We start from the raw sequence: 24,734 nt of genomic DNA, 5'->3' as shown, positions 1-24,734 counted from the left end.
GTTACAGAGCATGTGGAAATTAATGTACTGAAAGAAATGCCAGCCTATTTGGAGAAGCAAATAATTTTGGTTTTGTTTTTTTCAGCATAAAAATCCAGAATGTCTAACCTGGCCCAAATGTTAATTCTCCAGTCTCAAGGTTAGCTTGTGAAGTTTATGTTTCTGTATTTGCCCATATTTACACTAATAATGAATAATGTCCTGTTAGGGCTTTCTGATCAGCTTTTTGGCCTTCCAGCAGAGGTCTTCTCTTTTGGTGAAATTTATTATTTGATATTTCAGAAGTTTTGATGGTTATAGATCTGTGCAAGAAGGTTAAACTCGGAGATAGCAGAAGGTTTTCAAACAGTATATAGCATAAATCTTTCTGTCTAATAGAAATTTATGGCAGTGAAAAAGCGATGTTCCTTTGTAGCCTGGTAGATTTTGTTGATATTTAATTACCATAGCTCTTAAAGAAAAGATATCACGTAATGAAGACTGGGTGGAGGAAAAACAGTACCAGCTCTGTACTGCTTTATGCCACGTATGTAATCCTCAGCAGTGGCAGGAACACATCACAGGAGGAGAAGGGATCTCAGCACAGTTCTGTTGTCAGTCCAATCACCCCTGAAACATCAGGTAAACTATCAAAAAAAAGAAAGGAGAATATCCTCTAGCTCATGATCAGTTGCATTTTTCAAGTTATCTCATTAAGATACTTCAGCTCTTTAAAAAAAAAATATTTCTCGCAATAATTCTCAAAGAAAAATAAATCACCCTTCTGAATGAAATGTCACTCCCGGCGGCCGGTGCATATTGTTCTTCTCCCGCAGTTTTTGAACACCGGGAGCTGCAGAACTTGGCGTGCGCGAGGTGCCGGCGGTCCCGCACTGCTGCGGCTGCCCGGGGCAGCGCCGCGGGCTCGGCAGGCAGCGCTGCCAGCAGCCGCCCACCGGCACGGCCGGGCAGCGGCCCCGGCCCGGGCGGGGCGGAGGGTCCGGGCGCCGCCTGATTGGCCGCAGCGCGGGGCCCCGCGCAAGGTGCCGCGGGCGGCGGCGGGGCGGCGCGGCAGGTGCCCGCAGAATGGGCGGCAGAGCCGGCTTCTTCGAGGTGGGTGCGGGCGGCACCGGGGGCGGGGGGCGGCCGAGGCGAGGCGAGCCCGGGCAGGTCCCGCGGCATCCTGCCGCCGGTGGACGTGGACGGGGCTGCCCGGGATCCCGGCGGGCTCTTTTCTCTTCCCCCTCCATCTGCATTGAAGCGCCGGGGAGCCGGAGCCAGCCGCTCCCGAGTCTGCCGAGGGAAGTGACCGCCGCCAGAGCCGGGCAGAGGGGCCCGGAGGGGCACGCTGCTCCCCGGGGGTTTCACTGGGGCGAGGGAGCAAAAGCGGCTGCCGCCCGCCCCGTCCTCTCCTTCCCCGGGCACGTTCCCCTCGCCGTTCCTGATCCCCGCGTCCCCGGTGTTCCCGGAGAGCGGGGCGGGGGGAATCCCCGGGCTTCCCGGCGCTCTCGGCGGCGCGCGGAGGCGCCGGATCAATGGCTCTGGGCTTCTCGCGGGTCCTGCCCAGGGCAGCACCGCGGGCAGCCCGCGCTGGCTCTGGCAGCGCGTCCCAGCCCTACGGAGAGAGCGAGGAATGTTCTCGGCACCTTCTGTCCCCAACTTCTCGGAAAACCCCGCGGCCAGCCGCTGTGCCCCTCGCCGGCAGCCGTCCCGCGCAGCCTTCCGGCCCGGTGCAGGCGTGGCCGCGGGCGGCAGCGCCCCGGGCCGGCTCGGCTGGGCTCGGCTGGGCGGCCGGGAACCGGCGGGCGAGTTGGTCCCCTGGCCGAGAGGACGGCGCCCGTGCCCGGCAGATACGGGCTAGAGCCCTCTGCTAGCACGGAGCGCTCGATCTTGAGTGGGGAATGAAAAACAGCCAGGCGGAGTTTAGTACAGTCAGCTAGCTCCTTGTGCTCACAGAAAGCGCAGAGTAACGTGCACCTGGGGAGCTTCAAGGGTAACATCTCATCCACTTACATAAACAGCCACACCGACTCTTTCTAGAATTAGTTAGGCTGGCTAATACAAAAAATCTAAAGACCAGCTTGTATTACAAAAACAGGTCTGTACAAGCTAAATTACAGCAATCCTGAATATGTTTCTTCAGGCTTATACTTGGGTTTCTCAATCACGACTTACCTAAAAAAAATGCACAGGGGGAGGAATGTTCCTCCTCCTGTGCAAATTACAAATCAGTTGCTGTTATAACACTGATAGAATCCAAAGTCATCTGAAAATCATCTACTCCTTTAGTAACTCACCATGAGTTCAGGTTTTACTTTTCAAAGATATAAAAATGATCCAGACATCACAATTCAGCAAAATAAACTGCCTATAGCTCTTTTGGGTGTGAGGTAGGCACCCACTTTTTCCTCAGCAGTGTTGACTTCCCAGGCTTGTTTTAGGAAAAACAACCAAGCTTTTACTGCCTTATGGATTTCTAACAGTGAGGTAGAACTCAAACTGTTGTTGAGATCCAAATGCAGGAGCAAGCACATGTGTAATACCCTTCTGATTGCCCTTAGTCACTTCAGGTTTGCTCTTCTGCCTAGACTTATTTGAACTGAAGAGCACTAGTTACTAGAAGACCTCAAAAGCAAGGACGTCATTATTGTTACCTGATTTTGCAGATGGGTAAAACACACAAGTTGAATGACCTGCTCAGTCTTGCTAGGCAGGACAATAGCAGGAGATCCAGGTCTTTGGAGTCCTAAATCAAGATCTCGTGTTTAAGCAATACTAAAGCAAACTCAGCATGATTCATGAATTTACATGTCAGCCTTGTATGTCTTAGTCCTTTTCTTTTTATAGCAGATAATGGGTGGAAACAGATTTGCCCAGCACATCCCGTGTGTGAGGTGTCTCAGGGGTAGGATGTGGACAAAGACTGCCTAAGTAGCACCAGCAGTGCAGTTCCCTATTGCTTTCTGCACTGTTCTCCCTGATTTGTTTTCTGTTACAAATTCATTGACTTCGAATCCTGAATTGCATTTCCCCACCACACATTCAAAGCTGAACTATGTAAAGAGAGAAGGTGAGTATCCCACTTCTCTCAGTAGTTCCTGGGGAGGCCAGGCAGAATTTCTACTGTTGTTATAAACTTTAGGGTTCCCTCTTTTAGGAACTGTATAAATTTGTACTTTCCCCTAAACATTTATAAACCATTTACTCTTTACTGTTCTTCTGTGGTGCTTCCTGATAAGAATCACAAATCACTTCACAATCACCAAACTTTCATCTTTACTTCAGATGTTGGTTTGTTTCTACTTTCACCTCATTTTTTAAATCACTAATAGTTCAGAAGAAGCTTCTCAAGGACAACTATAAATAAATATGCATATACTTGAAAATACTGCACCTGATAATTTGAGGAGATTCAACTCTAGACTGAGAGATGTATGACAGAGACTTGTATCTAGACTAATATTCTTTAGGAGTCTTAAATTCTCTAAGTTGCATAGAGAACAACTCTTCTGACCTATTTGAGGTTTGTTGCAGAGCTTATGATACTGTTTATCCTAACAGTGCCTCTTTTCCTCCTTTCCATATGAGGGATGCCTATGTGATGTGCTTAGATATAAATGTCTCCAGTAGAGCTCTGAAGTTAGACTAATGAATTATACTATTTCTTTTTACTTGACAGGTTTAGGTCTTCAAAAGCATTTAATGTAGAGAAAATAGTATGGTGTTCTGACTTCCAAGAGGAAAGATCCTTGAACAAATATATTCATACTGTAGAGAATTAGTGTCACAAGAGCCACAGTTGTACTTTTGCTTCCTTAATTAGTTTGGATGGTAAGTGCCTTTTGTGAGCAGCAATACCCAAAAATGTTTTGGAATCTTCACTCCCTGATGATAGATTGAGCTGACATGTGCAGTACAGTCTAAAAGCAATAATGTACTGGCCCCCCTTGTTGGCATTTAAAGTTCCCTCCCTCTTCTGTCTGTGATGAAAACCCTCTGAATGTAAGGGGGTGGCGACTGCTGTCTGGCTGGCATGGCTGGGATGTCACAGCTCCTGTTACAAAGGCTGCTCCCTCTCAGAGCTATGCTGTCTAAAGCCTCAGAAAGTAAGAGCACTGAGAGCAAGTGCTAAAAGCAGAACTGCAGAACATTTCAAGATGCTGTATCCTCCAAGAATTGCCAGAAAGACAAGGCCACAGATCAGATATTTGAACAGTCATTTAAAGGGACAACTGAAAATTTCCCTGCTGTTTGATGACATCTGCTCAGTTTTCACAAGTAACACTAAAGATAATTATCATAGAAAGAGATGAGATGACAGGGCAAACATTATCCCTTACTCTTCTAACACCACTTTTCCCCACACTTACCAACACCTCAACATTCAGTTGTACTGCTTTACTTAGAAGACAGCAATTTGTCTTTTTTCCTCTGTGAAGCTTGGAAGAGAAACTTAATTTTGTATAGGAGAAGATGATAGTAAAACATTCATTGGCACGAAGTACCTGGAGCTACTCAGAATTTGAAGGCTACATTTGAAATTATAAGTCTTACATTAGGAAAAAAATGGGCTTCTTTGAAGTGTATTTAGAAAAAAAACAAACCACCAGTTTTGTAAGTTCACCTGTCTGTATAAGCTCTCTAAAATTCCCAGGGTTTCCAATCTTCCTGTGCTATCAAAAGGCAGCGGACCCATCCTTGATGCTGCTAGGTAAAAAACAAAGAAAAAAAACCTCTTCAATTTCTTCAATTCCATGTCAAAAGTATACACTGTATGTACATTTTGACATCCCTACAGCAAATTATGCACAATGAGTAGTAATGAAACTAGAAATACTGAAGTTTGATAATGCAAACACAGTGCTGATACAAAGATATGATCGTGATTTCACAAAGAATTTGTGTAACTCTTCTACCTGAATATTGCCATTGTAGAAAACAACCATAAACTAAAGCCCCAAGGCAGTGAATATTCTCTTGCACAAGGAAAAGGCTGTGCAGTGGTGTTGGAAAACCTGGATGTCTACTTAGCGTTGAGTCAAAGCTGGCTCAGGTTCTCAGATGGAGGCACTCCAATGTGCTTCATAGTGACAGTGATCCTCAGTGAATGATGTGACTTTTCAGTATGCCTGGGAAATTGGCAACATGCAGCTCTGTGTTAGCCAGCCTCAGTAAATATGCACTGAGTCACTATTAACTGGTGGAGGTTCCTTTTCATCTTGTGTATCCTGCAAGATCTCTTAGTAGTAAAAGCTGAAAAGTTCTCGTAGATTTTCAAGAGCCAGAATTCACTGTGAAGGCCTTAATGACTTTTCCTTTCTTGAAAAATAAATCAGCCCCCCCCCACACTAAGTGAATAGACCTTCCTTTTCCTTCCTGACTGTTCTTATGCTGACTCATTTTATCTCTGCCAATTATATAAATGAATCCATGTCTTTCTGAAGGATGAGCATTTGTAGCTCTAGCTGTTAGCATCCTTAGGCCCAGGTCCACAAAGCAACTTGGGTTTTGCAATGTGTTTGGGTTAGGCACCCAGCTCCAAGGTCAGATAGGACAATTTGGTCAGGGTATCCAAGTTTACTTCAACTCTTATCTCTTTACTGTGTGGTATCCCAGAAGGCATCTGCTGTAGAGAAATACTGAACAGAATTACAATGGAAAGGAGCAGTGATAAAAGGAGCCCAGAGAGACAGATATTCAGGCTTTCTCTTTGGTAGGAGACACCCCTTTTCACTGAATTCCTCTCCTGCCTGTGGTCTGCCTGTGGGAGAAATTGGGAATGGCAAAAGACATTCCAAAGCAATTTTCCCACTTCCTGGCAGTGTGTCTAACTATTACATGTAAAGCATGAAGAACTAGATCATCTCCTTTGCTGACAGTTTAGTTTCATTCAGAAAGAATCTAAATGCTGTGCATTGTGCTGACCTTGGGATAAAGATGCTTACTGGATCAATATCCTTGGGGATTTAGATGAGAGCATGTCTAACTAGCAAATCAGAAACAGGTGGAAGAAATAAAAATGCAGTATGAGTGTCAGCACAGGTCAAACACTGGCTTGCAGAAGAGCAGAACTTAGGAAGCTGAGGAGTAAATACCTAGAGTGTCTCTTGTGAACCTGTTAGACATCTAAATTCTACAAAGGTGAAAATTCATTTTAGAAAACCCTTTGAGTATGGGCATCACTGTATGTCTTTATACAAAGTGAAATAATGCAATATGATTCTAGTCTTGTGAAATATGAGCCATTGCTTCAGAGGTAAGGATTTGTTTAGTTGGACTGCTTAGAGAATAAGGCTCAGCACTCCACAGGTAAGATGATGAAATTTTGCTTTGTGAACATTTGCTTGTTTCTGGTTTGGGAATTTCTCCCATAGCATGTGGCTAAGCTGTGAGACTCCCTGCCTCAGGACTGTTTACACAGGTTTAAAAGGCAAATGGATAAACTAGTTGAAGAAAGAAATCCATGAAAAATTATTTAATACATAGGCAGCACTTCTGGTGCAGGAGAATCAAAATCACTGTGTCTGGCTCTTCCCTTTCCCTCAGTCACTACATTCTTGCCCTGTTTTATTACTTCTTCTGAGTGACCTGCTGCTGGCTGTTTCAGAAACCAATTCTAGATGGATCCTTAGACCCATCCTCTGCTACAGTTTGTACCTTTCGGTGCAAGAGAAGCTTCAGACTGAGAGTCAGTTGTAAAGCAGCAGCACAAACAGAATTTTCAGTGTAAGTACACTTACAGCAATCTCCCTTTGGCTTAACTCTTGACTTGAAGAAAACTTCTTGATATGCCCTAATGTGAGATCACACTAAGGCATGCTTACTCCCTTCAGGAACAGCACAGTCTACCAGAAAAGTCAAAGGAGATAGAGAAAATTAATAATTCTATAGGAAAAATGTTTAGAAATATTCAGTTTGCCACAGTTAGGACTGTGGCAACCACTAGATTGGTTTTTTAGAGTTAAATTCAAATAAACTCATTTATGTAAACATTCTGACAGTTTAGGGAGAATTCATTCTGCTCATTGCTCTTTCTCAGACTGATTGGGTCCTATACTGTGAAATAAACTTTTTTTTTTAACTGAGTAATTTAAAAAGAAATCAATACAATATATGCTTATGTCAGTGCTTATAAAGTCTCACTCAAGTTTACTCAATCTGCTGATTACAAATGGTTTCAAATTAAACTTCTAAGATGCACAGACATGATAAATGTGTCAGTATTGCCATAATAGTTATCACATTATGTTTGAAGATCTGTTGATCCTTTAGCACTTTAGCTATGGCTTTAAACTGCAGGAATTCAAGTGAACTATATTTTTGTAATCCTATTACAGAGACAGTACATCTTAAAAACTCTTTTTAAATACTTTGCTCAGCTGTTTTTCCCTTATGAATACTTTTATTTTACCTTTTTATTTTCTGAATAAAAATTTAACAGCTGAATATACTTTTCTCTGTTTATATTGTGTATTGATTATTCTTTGCCCTCAACCTGTTCTAAACATTAATAATCAAGATTTTTTTTCTTTTACTAATGACACTATTGATTTTTAATCCTTAGGCAATTGAAGAAATTTGTCTTCTAATCAAAGATATATATTTGTAGTCACTTATAAAAGAGTTTTTAAGGTCTTACACGAATCTGCCTATTGATTAAGTTCTACTCTAGTAGTCTCAGAGAAGCTGTAGTTTAAAATGTCTTTAAAAATTCACCAAATAAATGGACTGTAAGTCTTACTGCACTAATGCAGGCCAACAGTTGGTGTCCTATTGTGCTAAATGCTTTGAAAACACAATGAAATTGAAGTTCTCTGAGCCAAGCAATTTATGTTTAAAAGAGATGCTACCCATCAGTAAGTGTTCCAAGAACAGATTGCTGGGTGTCTAAAAACTGTTGCCAACCAATGCATTAACTGCCTTGGTGCTGTGCCTCAAGGCTGGAAACACTGTGTTCAGTGCTAGGGTGCTTCATGGGATTGGCCAGGATGTTCAGGAACTACCATTCCTTGCTTTGGATCAGGCTTTTCTGTTCCTTCTGCAGGGAACACCTACACTGGGGGATGTTCTGATAAATCTTAAGAGGTGTGATAGAGGAAACAGTCACCTTGCTTTCAATCTGTTGCTGCACAGTTTGCTGTGGACTGAAGTGGAATCTAAAGCTGTGTTCTGGCATCCATCTTTCTGAAAAGGAAGAGAGTGTTTGATATTTGCTTAGATCTTGAAAGTAATTGAAAGTAAATTAAATGTTTGAAGTGGAAAAAAAAAAAGAAACATTGAGCAGTTTGGGTTGCAGGAGCCTTGTGGAAATCATGCAGTCAAACTCCTGCTCAAAGCAGATACAGCCAGATCAAATGGCATTGGGTCTTGTCCAGTCCAACTTTAACTGTCTCCAAAAATGGAGATTCCACATCTTCTCTAAGCAACTTCTCATATTTTGCCTAGCTCATGGTGAAAAATATTTCTTGTGTCTGGATTTTCTCCTATTTTATCCAGACACATTCCCTCTCACCATTATCTCTGTGCACTTCTAAGAAGAGTTTGGATCCATCATCTCTACAGGCCTCCTTTAGCTATTTGCATGGACCAGTATAGGCAAGTATGACAGTTTGGCATTTGAAAGAATTGTGCTGGAACAGAACCAAATAAGAGTGGAATCAAGCTTTACTTGTTTGTTTTCCACACTGATTCTACAGAGATTTCTGTACAGCCATGCCCATGAAAACCACAGAGCAAAAGAAAAACTCTGTAATTTTCAGTCTGGTCTTGTGCCTAGCAAGAATAACCAGGCTAAAATACCATAGGTGGCAGAAAGATATTTAAACCACTGTAATTGACCTGGAGAATATCTCTCAAATACAACCACTGGAGGCCATAGATTAAAACTGCCCCTGGGGGATTCTGATAAAATATATATATATATTTGGGTTGGGTATTGAATGGGAAGGACACTATTAAAAGTGTAGGGACTGCTGCAGTCTGCAGGGTATTCATTGACAGAAGAGCTTTGAGATAGACCAAAGGTTTCAATAGTCCTTGTAGCAACTTGGCATCAGAAGGGAAAAAAAGTGGTGTACAGCCCCTTCTCTGCCCTGTACTTGTTCTGTGGACTGCAAGTGTCAGAATAATGTATTTCAAGAATAGTCTTCTGGGAAAGGAATCCATTTTATTTGCTTTCCCATGGAGATTTCACACAAACAGACATTAAAACTGGAAATATGTGTTATTTTAAATATAAAAAATCAAGGGAAAACATATCCCAACAATCCATCAGATACTTGTTACGTATCACAAAGGAGGAACAGCACTTATCTCCCTCAATGTCCAGTCAGAGCTTACGGTGCACAGGCAGAAACCACCATGGCATTAGTGTTCCTTGTGGAGATCAGATTTGATAGGTGGGACTGGAGCTCAAGTGCTCCATTGCTGTGCCAGAAGAGAACCCTTTGGGACAAGTGAAACAAGGAAATAAGATACTCAACCAAGTGATCTCTTCAAAGCAACCCTCTGAGAAAGATACTGGACTGTGACTCCTATTTTTAGTGAGGAATCATATTTAAAGTCTAATATTAATCCATTCTCTTGGCCAGTTAATACCAAACATAATTAATTCTAGATGTTTATATAAAAACCCCAACAACTGCAATGAGGTTTAGGGAGCTGCTGCAACTGGGCTTTGAAATGTCTGGGGACTTTTCTGCTTGGCTGTTGATCAAATCATAACATTTTGCCAAACTGCCATTTGATCATGGAAATAAACTGCTCTTTTCTTTTCAGAGCTGTAGCTAAACCTCTGCTTGGAATATAAAATGCTAATATATAATTAATAAAACAAGTGATTGAAGAGGCAAGAGTAACACTGACTATTCCTATAACAAATGTTTAAGTGTTTGTGAAGCCCAGATATTTAGCTGCATTTGTTCATTATGTCCATCAATATTTTCCACTCTCCTTGCAATTAAAATATTTTGGAAATAATACACAATAATCTTCAAGCTTTATGTACTCAGAATATTTGCTTATATGCACATATATACATTTATTTTTTTTCTCAAGCTCTTTCTAATTTTATGAATCATAAAAGTACTGTTCCTTAGTGATTCCTGTGAAACTTCTCTACTCCTTACTTCTTCCACTTGTTCTAGCATAAGAAAATACCCAAGATCACTTTATTTGATCAAACACTTAGCTACTTCTGCTACTGAATATATCCAAGAAGACAATTCATTTGGCTTTTTTTTTTCCAAGTTGAGTGCTTTTGGAAACTGGTGATTGAAGCTGTCTCTTGAGAACATCAAGAAGGTTTTGAACTCAATTCATAGATCAGAAAAAAACGGTGTCCCACTCTGAGAGTCACATGAAATTATGAATTTGGGAATCAGCTGAGTTTACACATTATTTAGCCAATAATGATTAATTATCATTTTGTGTCCTCTCAGGTGGAAATCCTTGATTGGGAGACAAAGAAACAGCTATGCTTCCTAGATAAGGTAAAACAAAAATCTGCTTAAAAGACTAGGTGACTTTTTAAGAAATTATTAACTTTTCTTAAGTAAATATGGTGTTTATGAAGAGTATTTAATCTTCTGGTAACCTTTCCTTGGCCACTTGCAATGATTATGCAAGCTTCATACTGACTACAGTGTATTTCAGCCCTTTTCCAGAAGGAGCTTTTGGGCAAAAAGGACAGCTTCAGTTGTAAAGGACAAACTAAGTTGCTTTACTAAGAGGGTGCCTGTTGTTTGGTACTCAGAAACCATCAGATTGTCACTGCTGTAATAGTAACTCTTGATCACTGCTAGAGAAGCTGCCTCTGAAACAGGTGTCAAAAATTGTCCTGCCTTTTTCCTGTCAGTTCTTTGAATCCTTCATGCCAAGGGTAGACACCTGTACAAAACAGTTACATTGTCTAAGTCACATTTCTATTTGGCTTAATAGTCTTACACCTAGTAGTTGTCATTCAAATCATGCATCTTATATTTACAATATTTTTGTTGCCTAGGTGGAACCAAATGCTACAATTAGAGAGATCAGATTGATGTTTCATAAATTATGTGAGTATAACTTCTGCAGCAGCTCACATCAGAATATCCAGTACATAAATAGGAAAAAAATTACATAATTGAAACATAATATACGCACACATAATGCTGATAACCTGCACATGAATGTGATCACAGTGAGATTTCAGTAAAATTATTTTATCCTATCCTGATACAGCTTTGTTTTTTTTTTCTGCTGTATAATTATCACCTATATTAGTGTTGAATAAATATTTATAAAAACCTTTAAACAAAGCTCATCTTGTATTGTGTTCATTATAGCAGTGGGTGATCTAAACTGAACATTGTGTATCACACAACTCTGTATGGTCTTACAGATCCTCGGTGGTACCCAGCAAGGCAGTCAATAAAACTTGATCCAAGTAAGTACTTGTGAGGTCTGGAGTAACTAAACTGAGCAGGGCCCTGGCATGAAAGGTGTACTTAAGGGTGTTGGCACTTAAGAATCTGTTTCCAACTATGTTAATTAGCACTGTGAAAGCTGAAGAGAATCCAGAACAAATATAATTCTTTGGAAGGAAACATAGTTACACCCTGGTGCTTGGTAATTACCTCAGGAGTTTGCACATTGTTCCAATGCACTTTCTAACTACTGAGCACTGTTGCTTTCCAGAGAGGCAGCACAGGATCTGGATACTCACTGCCCTTAGCTGCAGTCAGATGATCTCCGTGATGATGCTCAGCTGGAGCACCAAAAAGGGCTGTGAGTTTGAGCTATCAATTCACATAATCCTCTGTTCTCAGGCAGGAATTACAGTTCTTTTGAGGGAAGCTAATGCAGAACACAATTGCTGTGGACATAGCAATTGCTGACAAAGCTGATGACAGCTGGCTGACTTCATTAATACACTTGTAGGTATTGCTACTAGAAGCCTCTTACATGGCCTGAGTCCACAAAAGTCTAATTGCCAAACTGTGTGAATTCATCTTAGTTAAAATATAACACTTTCTTCCTTTGCTTTCATTAAGGATAAGTTTAAACAATCCCTTAAAAGTATGCTAGTGAAGATTTGCTCATTGTGTAAAATCTATCCATGGAAAACAGATGTATCTTATTTCCTTCTTTGAAGGTCTCCCTTGTCAGATTCCTCTATGAATTTACATAGTGAGACTTGCCATGAGAAAATAGTGGCCTTCTGGAGGTTCCTCCAAATCTAGGCATTAAAAGCTCAAGTGCAGTGGAATCACCTCATAGCTGGTTGGTTGGGAAAAGAAAGGCAATGAAAATTTCTATAGGAGAGTTTTCCCAACACAGCTTATCATATCTTCTGTTTGTCTGGTGATGAGCAATGAGAAGAGCAGAAGAGAGAGAGAGGTGCAGCTGACTAGGAGGTCAGGGAACTGTCATAAAGGGCATTGCCCCATCAACAAATTCTGCTGTTGGCAGTGATGAAGAAAGTCTACTAGACTAGACAGGCAGATAGGATTGAGAATTCTTTTAACTGTTTTGGTGTGAATAAAGGACCCAGGCTTATATGTGATTACAGGGATAAACAAAAATGAAGTGTAAATATTCTTGGTCTGTTTAATGAGATTCCAATAAACCCACATCACATCAAGGTGTCTCATAGATAAAGCACCATATAAAGCTAGAATGCTTCCAAAGTGGACTTGAATGTCACTAAGATGTAATTACTTCTTTCCTTCTCAGAAGGAAAGGCCCTGAGGGATGAAGAAATCCTGCAGCACCTCCCTGTTGGCACAACTGCTACATTATACTTTAAAGATTTAGGGCCACAGATAGGATGGACTACGGTGAGCTCTGCTTCAAGTCTGAGCCATTTTAATGGCTAGTTTTCCACAGTTAATCCTTACATCACTTTTTGTTTCTCTCCAATATTTCTGCATGATGTCTGTTCTGATAGTGGATGCAGGCAATGAATCCTCATTGCTTCAGTTCATTTAATCAGGGAAAGCAGTAACAGATTGAATGCCTATTCAGTTCTCTGGGAGAGCAGCAGTGGAAAACCTGCTGCAGGGTAGGTTGCCTCTACAGAACTTAAATGCAGATTGTCAAATGGATGTCTACTGCAAAATCATTATGAACTAGCTATGTAAATGCCTTTGACAATCTGCTCCACCGGATGTGTGTAACTCCTGACAAAATTAGGATTATACTCCATTGACTTTGTCCTGCAAAGAGGCATGGGAGCAACTTCACATGTCAGTACTTGAAGTGACTTCAGCAAGAAAATGCATAAAATTAAGATTAGTTGCTGTCTGCATGTGACTGTGTCCCAGGATGCCAGTGACAGGCCAATGACAGCTGATAATTTCTGCAATATTAGCAGCAATCCACAAAGACCTTGCATATTTACTGTCTTAGCTCAAATGCAAATTTTATCACAACTCACTTGGCAGGCAACACAGCACTGCTGTTTATGCAGTGAGGTGACCAATGACCCTTCTAGCTCTCTAGAAGGTCCTTGCTGCACAGTATTACACTAGTTCCAATAAACAGCACGATGTCAAGGGAAAAGTACCTCATAATTTAAAGGCATATTTACCATTTCTTAGCTATGAGATATTAATAAAACCCTGTGTTGATTACAAATAGCAAAGACAATGTTAGTAGGAGGTAAAATTTAAAAAGTCAAATATGTTTTGCAAGACTGAGTCTTCACATCTTTACTTTGGATGCAATGCTGATAAATCAAGCAGCTATTACTCAATTCAAAAACCCAGGAAGACAGACAAAGACTTCTAATGGCAGTGTAGACTTCAAGACACACATGCATTAATATCCACCAAAATATCACAGGGCAGAGTAAGCCCAGGCTTCTACCATTTCATAATCTTTTGCTCTCCCTGCCCTTCATGCTACTTCATTCAAATATAAACTAACAAATAGTTATATTTACAGTTTAGTATTATCAAATCAAAAAGATGGGCTTCTCATCTACAAGCAAACCTGATCTTCACCAGAGAAAATGCTGATCGTAACAGAAGTCAATAACTCAACTTTTCTGAGTATCAAAACAACTCTAAACACATTAGAGAACTGGGATTGTTTGGTTTTCTTTTTTGTTTGCTTTCTTTAGTTGTTGGGTTTTTCTTTGTTTGCTTGTAACAGAAGTACAATCAATTTCCCTTCTTTCTCTGTAGGTGAGGTATGGGCCTACCTTCCTCACTTATAGATGGGTGGAAAATTCAGCTGTTAATATTTGGTCCAAAGTTAACTTCAATTTAAGGTGATATTCCTAAGAAATACACACCTATCTGAATGAATTCAAGTTAGAGAAATAGCTTCTCTGGTTTCCTCTCTTTTTTTCCCCTTTCTTTTTATTTTCCTTCTAGTATTCCAATTAAAGCTTGTTTGAACATAGAATGAAATTATTGTTTCCCAGGACAACTGCTGTGCTAACTGTTCACACAGATGGGGTCACTGTGAATACTTACAAGCTGTGTTTCGAGTTTAAACAAAATTCATTCAGTAGAAGCAGAACTCCTATTTCTCAAGACAAATTCTTCACCAAATTTCATTTTAAACCAAAATAAAGCAACAGCTTTTGAGTGCAAGAGAAGGGTGAGAGCTGCATAAATGTAACATGCATGCATATTTGTCATGATCTCTGGGCTGCCATTGTTATCTTTTCATACCCATACTGTGTCTGCTGCACTGGCAATGGCTGTTTGAATGCAACTGAGGCAAATAATTGCAAAATACTTAAATGCATGGCTACCAGTTTCATAGCCAAACCTTCTACTCCCTCCCTGCCTCTCTTAATGCTATCCTGGACGTGTGGAGGTGTTTATCCCACTGCATTAGTTGTCACAAAGAGACCAAAGCAAAACCATCATCTAATTCAGCTGTTTAATGATCTTCTCTCTTTTTGCAGGTATTTTTGATAGAATATACAGGTCCATTGTTCATCTATTTTGTGTTTTATTTCCGCATGAATTTTGTCTATGGACTGGATGAGAGGTTTACATCAAGTCCACACCCAGTAGTTAAGTAAGTCTAAGTTTCCAGGCTTGAGCAGTATTTCTTGTAGTCTTATTCCAAATGTCTTGCCACACATGGTTTTTTAAGCACTCTTAAATGCTTTTCTCTTGCTGTTTCTAGCTTGGCATGTATCTGCCATTCTTTCCACTACATCAAAAGGTTGATTGAAACAGTATTTGTTCATCGATTCTCCCGTGGGACTATGCCACTGAGGAATATTGTGAAGGTAAATTGTGCCAGAATCTATCCACAGCTGCCCTTATAAATCCAGCCTAGCCAGCCTATGCTCTGCCTCTGCACCACAGACATTTTGTGTGGCTTTTGTAGCAATGCACAGCATATCTCACCCATAAAGCTGCCCCAACTTCTTTCAGAAGATTTCTTAATGTCACTATTGTATAACCCACATGCTGTCATACTGTTACTAATATTATAGAAGTCTCATTACTTTTTAGAATTTTAAACCTTCAGCATACCCTTCCTTTTCACCCAGCTAGATCCTTGGGTGTGAATGTTTTAGTAACAACTTAACTTTAAAGGTAGTACAGGCAGGCACAATGGTGGGAGAGCTGCTTTCTTTAAAAAACAAATCTATTTTTGTAACAGTCATTTTATATCTGCTTTGCCCCTAAAATTCTCTTTGTTGTTAAGGAACTGTTAATTTACCTTTGATCCAGTGCAAAGCAGCTCAGTTGTTCAGCATTTTCTTCTCCACAGGAGCATTCCCTGATGTCACCAGTGCTGCTGTGGCACAGGGCAGCTCTTGGCGTGCAGACTCTGTTCCCAGGGTGTCTGAGAAGTAGTACAGTGACTGCATGGTTATGCATAAGCTGTAGTTATTTTGTAAATGTTTGCAACAGAGAACACACTAGTAGTCAAAAGTACAACTTACTCTAAGGAAGACAAGAGATTATCAACTAGAAAAGCATTTGGGAATTTTAACATTTGGGATTTAGGCAATTCCTTGCAATTTGCACTATGGCAGTGATACTTGTAGCAGCTGAAGCTCTGCCTTATGGCCAACTCCTTACAGCTGTCCAGTGGCTCTGGTCCTTCAGGTGATAGCTTTCAGGAAAGGAGGGTCTGTAGTGGGGCAGTGGCCCTCCAAAAGAATCCTCCCTCGAAATTTATTGTGCTTCCTGCAGCAAGAGTTGTTAAAAGGTCCACAGATCTCATTCGTGACACAACAGATCTTGCAGATCTCTTGTTCTTGACACAACAGTAGCTAATGCATGCTAAACAGCAGATAAACGAGCAGTTTTACCTTGAAAAAACAATCAGTGTGATAATTATTTTTCTCACTTCCATCTCCGACAACTACTTGTTCCTTTCAGACCATACAAACTGTTGTTGCTAAAACTGACATTTGTACCAGTCATTCTGATCACTTCCTCATTTCCATCTTCTCAGGCTGGTGGCACTTGCTTTCATCTGTAAAGTTGCTCACACTTCTTATTCTACCTGTTTAGCAGTGCTTGGGTTTAATTTGCTTTTATAATTTCATTGGCCTTGGTGGTGTTATGCCAAAATTCTGCCAGTGTGAAAAACATCACATCTTTTTTTCCACATTTTTCCATCACATAGAAGTGGTAGACAAGGCTTCTTACTTTCAGGGTTTGATCACATACGCAGCAGCTATAGATAGCTTCTTTTCTAAGTGCAGTGGAATGCTATGGGTACAGGAGATACTTTAGCCTCAATAAGCAGAAATCTGAGATGGGAATTGATGAGAGATGGGATTTTCATCCCTTTTTCCCAAATGGAACTAGGAATAAATTACTCCCTACAATGCAGCAGCTTCACCAAAAGCAGAGCATACTAACAAACATAGTATAATTTTTTTAAGACGTGATTTTTCTAGGCATTGGAAAGGTAGAATACCTGATTTATCTGGACCCAGTAAACAACTCCTGAATAAAATAGGTGAATAAAATAGGCATTAATACAAAAATTGTGTGGTGATAAAGAAAAATAATTGAAAGAAAGATAATTATGGCTGTGCCAAAAAAGGATCAGTCAGACCTTTAATAATAGGGAAGTACCAGAAGAATTCCTCAAAGATTAGTCTCATGATTGATCTTACATGGTCTTTCTTTACCCATGAACATTCTTATGAGTAAAAGGAAGGGATATCATCACTTTGTAGAAAAACATCTGGAGGAAAGAGAACATTAGATCTAAATAAATACTATTTAAAGTATTTAAATAGTATTTATTTAGACAATATAAGAAGACAAACAGAAGGGTACATGCTGGTCATGAATAAACATAGGCAGGATATCAAGAACTATGGATTGTCAGTTGCAGTGGAGAAGACAAAAGTCCTAACTGTAAGTTTGGAAACTTAGGAATAATTTATTTCTGGGATCCCTGCAATATCTGAACTTGACCTGCAGCATTATAAGAGATTGTTGTAAAGCTTTATTATCCAGGATTCACAGAAACTCTTTCTTTTCTCCAAGTGGGTTATGAAGTCTGTATGGTCCTATTTGAACCTCACTGGAGGCATTTGTATGAGGAATGTGGATTCAAGTGGCAGCTGGACATCTACCAGTATTACTGTAAATGTCCTTAGCAGTGGTAGACCCCACTCATCTTGAACTTTCTTTTCTTATAACTGAGGAATAGTCTTGCAGCAAATCATGTACTTTGGGTGATTAGCACTTGTTCAGTTCGATTAGAACATGTATTGTTGGGGACTGAGCCACGATAATTCATTTATTTAATTCTACTTCACTGAAATCCATTGCCATATGTTCCATCCTGTGCCAAGCCTTGAAGCTAGGAGAAGGTTTTCCTGAAGATGCCATTCCAAGATTACAAGAAACTGTTTCCACCTAAGTTTGTACAGCAGTCAGTAAATTGTAAGTGTCTGTTGAAGAAGCTAATTTTAGGGAGGAAACAGTAATTTATGGATAAGACACTACCTATACTGTTCCTCACTGGATTCATTCTCTTGGTTCTGCTGCATTTCCTGGGGGAAAAGGAAGTCATCACAGGGAAGCTATTTTTTCTGCTCATTCATTCCACCTGATTTGTAATTACTTGTTAATAATTTGCTCTTTTTCATCAGTTATCTCTTACACAATCTCATTACAAGGACATACTAAGTGTTTGTATTACAGCACACCCAAAAGGGTATCCATTTTGTCTGAGGTCTCTGGGCACTGCAGAGGTTCAATTAGCCCTGAGAAGAAATTGGAAATGCAACTGAATGTTTGATACAGCTGTTTGCAGCAGATGAAGGGGCACCAGCATTTTCAGAAAAATGCACCATCAGACACTGCAGTCAGCTAGTGCAGGTTGGAGACGCTGAGGTAATCACTTTTCCAGGGTATTATTGCTAGAAATGCAGTTCTGGTATATACAGGGGGAAAAGACTGCAAAATTCAAAGCAAAACAAAAAAGTTAAACCAGGCAGGAGAGCCTTGGATGGGATTTTTGCCTGCATGAGCAGGAAAGGAAGTGGTGAAGGAGAAAGCAGAAACACCTAGGAATGTCTAAGGTATAGGAACCTATTTGGAAGGCCAAGAAAAAGAAAGAAGACCAGAAAGAGTAAGAGGATCAGAGTTTTGCTTAAAATTGAAAATAGGATGCAAGAAAAGATAAGGCAAAGAAAAGAAAGATAAAGAGCTCAGCTGTGGTCTTGCTGAAGTCCAGGTGATAAACAAACATACCCAAATACATCAAAAACTCAGGCTCTAGGTTGGGTAAAAGAAGACTAAACTGATGAGAGGCAAATGTATGAATTGTTGAGGGTTAAAGTCTGTCTGCAAGAGAATGGCACCTAGAGGTCAGAGCACAGAGCAAAGAAGAGAAAGGGCTCAAGAAAGGGCCTCCTTCCCACCTACATATATATAAGGAGGGAGACAATAGCATGTCACCAAGACACCAAAGCAGCAATGACTGTCAGAAAAAAACCCACAGGAGGCAGGGCCAAGGAGGCCAAATAAGAGGTAAAGGTTGTCATTTTAAGTAATTTTTTCATGGATGAAGCCTATGAACAAGCACTGAGATTGGTCAGGAATGTGTCAGTACAGCCATTAGTGACAGCTGTGTTATCAGTTTAGAGAGTGGAAACTGCACTGCAGAAACACAAGCAGCAAAAGGGACAAACTAGAGAAATCACAATGAAAGTGTAGAGGAAAGCATCAGGCAGGAAAAGTTAAAGCATGGGAAAGAAAGAAACTGATGGGCTGAAGGAGAAGAGGAGCAGTACAAAATAATAAGTACAGAAGAGAGGACAGTGCCCAAATCTGGTCTTACAGTCTCAGGGGTCAGCAAAATAAGTTTCTCTTTAATATATAGTCTGTATGCTCTTCAACTTTGCCCAATGGCTTGCCAGACAAGATAATTTTGTTTTCAGTCATATGATCATATTTTCTAAAACTGTTTATAAACTTAACAGCTCTAAGATATTTTAGAGGAACTCTTAACTCTATTAGTACAATTTCCTTTCTTATTTCCTGTTACCTGTTCTCCCCCCTACCACACTTAGTACTGCCATTTCTTGTTGTATTATCAGCGAGTTGAAGGATTGTCCTGATCTATTGTTATCAATAGTCCTTGCAGCAAATAATGGCCTAAAACTCTGTACTAAAGCAAAGAAAAATTGCTTATTTTTCAGAACTGCTTATATTACTGGGGATTTGCAGCTTGGCTTGCATATTACATCAATCACCCTCTTTACACTCCTCCTTGTAAGTAGCAAAACAGCCCTCAATGATTTAAGTATTTATGTATGTACTTCCTGTACTAGTACTAATGACATGCAAACTCTTTTTTTAATAGCTTATGGGAAAAAACAGATAAATTTTGCTGTGATCATGTTTCTGGTAGGTTTCTTGCTTTTTCTATAAAATGCTAAAATATCTGCTTTGATTCTTCTGTCATATTAAGTGGAGGAATGAATAGGATAAACAGATACTTAGGACTAGGACATTTGGGACATACTACTAAAGCTAACCACTTGCATGCAAAACAGATAAATCTGTCAGTTTTTAATGTGATTTTGTACACAAAGCAATATTTTGATACTGTGTCTATTCCAAGACTAGGATATTGATCTGCTGGGATGATCTCTCATAATCTTTAAAAGTTTGTGACCCTGTGTTTAAAAGCCAGTGAGTTTGTTTTGTGAACTGTTTATTGAGCGTTAAAAATCACAACAGATCATAAATCTCAGAGAACTGGCCAACTAAGAGAGTATGTTGCTGATAATTTCCAGTGATAAAATTTCATTTTGCTGAGCTTCAAAACCCGTTTATAGCTTTCTTTACGATTCAAAATTCTTCAGTCACTGTTCATTCTCACAAATCCTAGGAACACTTCATACATGCAGAAGCAAAGTCAGTGTAGCCAATAAGATGTACCTCCACACAAAGACTTTTCCTATGTATGTGTAACTTGTTCAGAACATCAGCTACTCACTTGCTTTGTCAAATTAATCATCAGTGACTGCAGGATCCCGAAGCAGTTTCCCAAGATGAAAATTCTGTGAGGTCATAATCTATTCACATTTTATTGAGAAACTCCATAGCTGAAAGCACAGAGCTGGGAATAAACTCAGGAGCTCTGACCACTAGTCATTTGCTAATAGTTATGCATTGCAGACACTGGAGACTGTCCATAATCATATAAATGGGCCATTTCAATACCCTCTCTTCATAATTGATTGGGGCAGCATTCTTTAAATCCGGTGAGGAGGCTGGGTCAATTATATTTCATGATTCATATCAATTATACTCTAGAGAAGAAAACTTACTTAGAGACCAAACTGTATCTTCCTTGGGATTTTAATAACTTTTGAGAAACCAAGACTATGCAAATAATTTTCTGGATGTTTTTAAAGACATAAGAATGATCAAAAAATACAGCAAGTATCCCCTAAGTTCACTTCTATCCCCTGTGGTTTATTTAGATTTCAAGGGGATTATGTAAGTAATAAATTTGCTACTTTGGACATGGAGTCCACAGTTTCTGAAGAATATAATAAAGATATAACAGAATATAATATGGGATCATATTTGAATGGAGATGTTTCATCCTTCTGTCAGTAGTCTTAGTTAAGGATATTTATTATGTTAATAATAGATTATTTTCCTTTTCTTAAATATTTTAAAGAACCCCAGGAAATAACAAAAGGAAGAAAAACAAATAGAAGGGAAGAACATTTTTAACTCTGTCATACTTTTTCTTGCAGCTGTGTGAAGCTGGAAATTTTTCCATTCATGTTGCACTCAGTGACCTCCGGAGAAATGGTAAAAACCGCATCATCATTTTCAGTTTTGTGCAGCCATTCAGTACTTCCTTCAGTTACCCTGCTTCAGGAAAGACCTGATCCTGGGGGGTGTTGATACCTGTCAGCTGACTGCTGTGGGAGCACAGGTTGCTCAGCACTGTAAAGACTGGATTCTAAGGGAAATCAGACAGTGCGAGGACTCTGACATCAGACCGTTGAACAGCACTTTTTAACTTACTGTAATCTTTATTGTTTGGGCTGGGTTGTGTTGGGAGCAGTTACATTGGTTATACTGCCAGTGCAAAAGGAAACAATGCTGCTACAAGCTATGTTTTGGTGAGCAGGGCAAAGTTCCCTCACAGGTATCCCACTCCTCTTGTGAGTCCAGAGGACATCCTCTCTTCCCACATCCTGTTTGTCCTTCTGACACTCGTGAGACACAGAAGTAGGCAGAGCTGGGTTGTCTTTATAGGAAACAATATATTTAGGAATGTGAATATTTTGTGATTTGTTTTCTAATCTATAGGATCCAAAACCTGTAAGATCCCATATCCAACAAAGAATCCTTTCACATGGCTGTTTTTCTTTGTATCTTGCCCTAACTATACATACGAGGTATGTATTTCCAAACAAGATGTTCAAATTTTAGTTTTGCTGAAAATATTTTTGTTTCTTTTAGAATGTTTTACTTGGAAGAAACCTCTGAAACCATTCAGCTCAGCACATTTCCCCTCCTTCCCTAGACCCCATGAAATCAGGTTGTGGACAAGAATTTGTCTGCTCTTCCTCCCCTCCCTTGGGTCAGTACTGATGTGACTAACCTTACACAGACAGCCCTGGGCCAGTGCTTCCAGGTGGCTGCTAGACAAGACATGCACTGTAAAGCAGGGCAAATTCTGCTGCCAGGAACAGGGAGATCATCACTGAACATGGGTTGCAATGAGAGGATGGAGGTGTCTGGTGGATTTATAACCTAAGAGCCTAGAAATATCACTGCAGGCAGAGAGATAGTGGTCAGACAAATAAAAGATACTGTGATAGAGAAAATGAGCCAAAGTCTTCTTCCCCATTTCAAGTTATGCAATTACTTTTGTTGGTGGTGACTGCTTTAGAAACTTGAATCAGTTTATCATTTCATATTCCTTAATCAGGAGCTAAACTCCTGACTGAGTTCAAAAGCAGATAAAGTCAGTGCAACAGAGTGTAACATTCATTCTTGCACAGAAGGACAGTGTCAGGTCTGAAATTCAGTGGAGATCAACAGGTGTTAATGAGAACAGCATTGGGCCTTGGACTATAGAAAGTTACCATTGCTAACAGTGATGGAGGCCTGATGAATACAAATTAGGCAGAAAAACAGGAAGGACACTGTTTTAATGCTTTAAAGTTTCTCATTGTAATAGCCGTGGAAGCAAATATGAAGGTTTTGTTTGTGATAATAAGGCACTGTTCACCTTTTTAACTAAAGGTCATTAACAATAGAAATTGATCTGGCTGACCTTGATCTTTTTATTTACCTATACTAGGACAAGGTTATTTTGATCAATAGAGACATAAATGCAAATGCTGTCACCAGAAATATTTTAAATTTCCTTGGCCAAAACAGGTGGGGACCTGGATCAGTTTCACTATCATGACTCAGTGTGTTCCAGGTGAGTAATGTTTTGGTACTTCAACTGAAGTGATGTCAGCAGCAAGAGCATGTTTTTAATCTGATAATGAAATGTATCTTTTTTCCCTTCCTTCCAGTGGGACTGTTCACCTTGCTTTGCTTCATTCAGATGACAGTCTGGGCAAAGGATAAACACTGCACCTACTTAAGAGAATTCAAGGATTATCCAAGTCACAGAATGCCAATTATTCCCTTTTTGTTGTAAGAAAAGAAGGCTCAATTTGAATATTGCACAGAACTTCAAGAAGAAAAACCTCATAAATGTTCTGCCAAATAAATGAATTAATTAAAAGGATTTTGGTGCATGTTGAATCTCCACTGCTAAGGGAAATTGTATGCACTTGAAAGCTGCACTTCCTTACCTTCAAGAATTCTCAACTCAGAAGCACCTTAAAAGATAAGGCTTCGTTGCACAGCTGCAAAGAAAAAGTCCCTGCAGTTCCCTGTAACCTGACTTAGATTTTTCTGTACTAGTCTGTTTAGATTGATGGATCAGAGATCCTGAGAAGTCTGTGCTGAAGAGCAGCTCCAAATTTAGCAGTGGGATTCTGCAAGACAGAAGTACTCTGGAAGGAGGACACACCAGCTAACTACTGAGCTCAGTTCAGCTAGAAGGGCCAGCTGGCCTCAGGACAGTTGCATGATCTGCCTTCTTTGACTTGAAGAGAGTGTGCTGCCTGGAGGCAGGTGCTTTATAAGAGATAACATTACCAAAGAATATGAAGGGTTCCTGGAATAAAGAAATAAATAGGCCATATCTCAAAAACCTGATTTGGGTCTAACACCTAATTTGCCAAAAGAATCTTAAGTAAGAAATATTTGTAGTATTTGTGAATGTAATATCCTGTGCTGGGGTTTTTTGTTTGTTTTTGGTCTTCTTCATTAGTAGTTGCATACTAGTAAATAAGATTCAGAAGCAATCTAACCTATGTCGTATCTTTGATATCTGGCCTGTTTTGATATAACATCTCCTTAATTGACCTTTTACCTAGCATTTTACATCAGGCTTCTCTCAGTAGTTTTTAATACACTTTGTAAATACATGAAGTGACTGCTAGTCCTTGGAACGCTCTTCCTATTTTCGGAGCCAGGGAGAAAAATCAGCTTCATTTTGGACTTCCTGTGTTTCCTTTGTCACAGGATGTTCTGTGGGACTTAGCTGGGTTTTGTGTAAATCTAGCTAAAAAAGGCTATTGAAATCTATCAGAATGACATTTTAAAGAAGCTATTTTAGAATTTGAAGAGAATGCATAGATACTGTTTTGTTTCATAATTAATTTATTTATCTATAATAGATGTATAGAAAGATTTTGCAACTATTTGTAAGGGTGAAATATGCAATAAAATCTATTTTAAAACCAGTTGAAATAATTATGGCAAAAAGAGAAGGCTACAGCTGGTTGCTGAAGTTTCATAATATTTTGTACAGTAAAAAGCAAGAGTGTCCTTATAAAAAAATCTAAATCAATTAAAGAAAAATATCTTTCAAAGCAAAAAAACATGACCCAGATTTTAATTCTGTATAACATAGAGAAGATTTCTTAGAAATTATTAGATATAATAGATAACTGAAGCAATACATCATTATGAATTTGTTTTCAGTGTTGTTTTTCCACTAGTTAAACTGTGAACCAGAGAAAAAGAACTAAATGTCAGATGATTTCCCACTGAGTGCAGTGTGGAGTACAAGCAGGTTTAAGTTTTCCTTCTGAGGAGGTAGAAAGCACATACCCTATTCACACCTTACACCCACTTAAAGTCCAGTCACAGGAAAGAAGAAAAAATTGATCCTGTTTAGTAACAAAGAGACCTTTCCATGTCTCTGAAAGAAAA

General features: G+C 39.7%; 1 protein-coding gene across 2 annotated transcripts; it reads left to right on the top strand.

Annotated features, from left to right (window-relative positions):
- The first annotated feature begins 901 nt into the window (after positions 1–901).
- LOC139594317 (very-long-chain enoyl-CoA reductase-like) lies at positions 902–24,400 on the top strand. Of its 2 annotated transcripts, XM_071436254.1 has the most exons (13): positions 902–1,092; positions 10,419–10,469; positions 10,982–11,033; positions 11,360–11,404; positions 12,694–12,797; positions 14,882–14,997; positions 15,109–15,214; positions 19,616–19,688; positions 19,780–19,823; positions 21,191–21,248; positions 21,756–21,844; positions 22,836–22,881; positions 22,979–24,400. In XM_071436254.1, the coding sequence occupies exons 1-13, from the start codon at positions 1,066–1,068 to the stop codon at positions 23,104–23,106; spliced, it is 939 nt and encodes a 312-aa protein (XP_071292355.1). In that variant the 5' UTR covers positions 902–1,065; the 3' UTR covers positions 23,107–24,400. The 2 variants fall into 2 exon arrangements, with proteins under 2 accessions (XP_071292355.1, XP_071292354.1); XM_071436253.1 differs by lacking the exon at positions 902–1,092 and having other exon boundaries at positions 10,389–10,469.
- The last annotated feature ends 334 nt before the right edge of the window (positions 24,401–24,734 follow it).

The sequence above is a fragment of the Agelaius tricolor genome, unplaced genomic scaffold (assembly GCF_023055355.1).
Source record: "Agelaius tricolor isolate 1412-34295 unplaced genomic scaffold, bAgeTri1.0.p SCAF_11, whole genome shotgun sequence".
Classification (NCBI taxonomy): domain Eukaryota; kingdom Metazoa; phylum Chordata; class Aves; order Passeriformes; family Icteridae; genus Agelaius; species Agelaius tricolor.
Note: the sequence above shows the minus strand (reverse complement) of the source record. Positions and strands in the feature narration are given on the sequence as shown.

What these genes read in the sequence shown, in the direction of transcription:
- LOC139594317 (XM_071436253.1), top strand. Translation starts at nt 10,389, where the DNA reads ATGATTAATTATCATTTTGTGTCCTCTCAGGTGGAAATCCTTGATTGG. An exon ending in CCCTCTTTACACTCCTCCTT is followed by an intron (nt 19,689 to 19,779) that starts GTAAGTAGCAAA and finishes TTTTTTTAATAG; the next exon opens with CTTATGGGAAAAAACAGATA. An exon ending in CATGACTCAGTGTGTTCCAG is followed by an intron (nt 22,882 to 22,978) that starts GTGAGTAATGTT and finishes CCTTCCTTCCAG; the next exon opens with TGGGACTGTTCACCTTGCTT.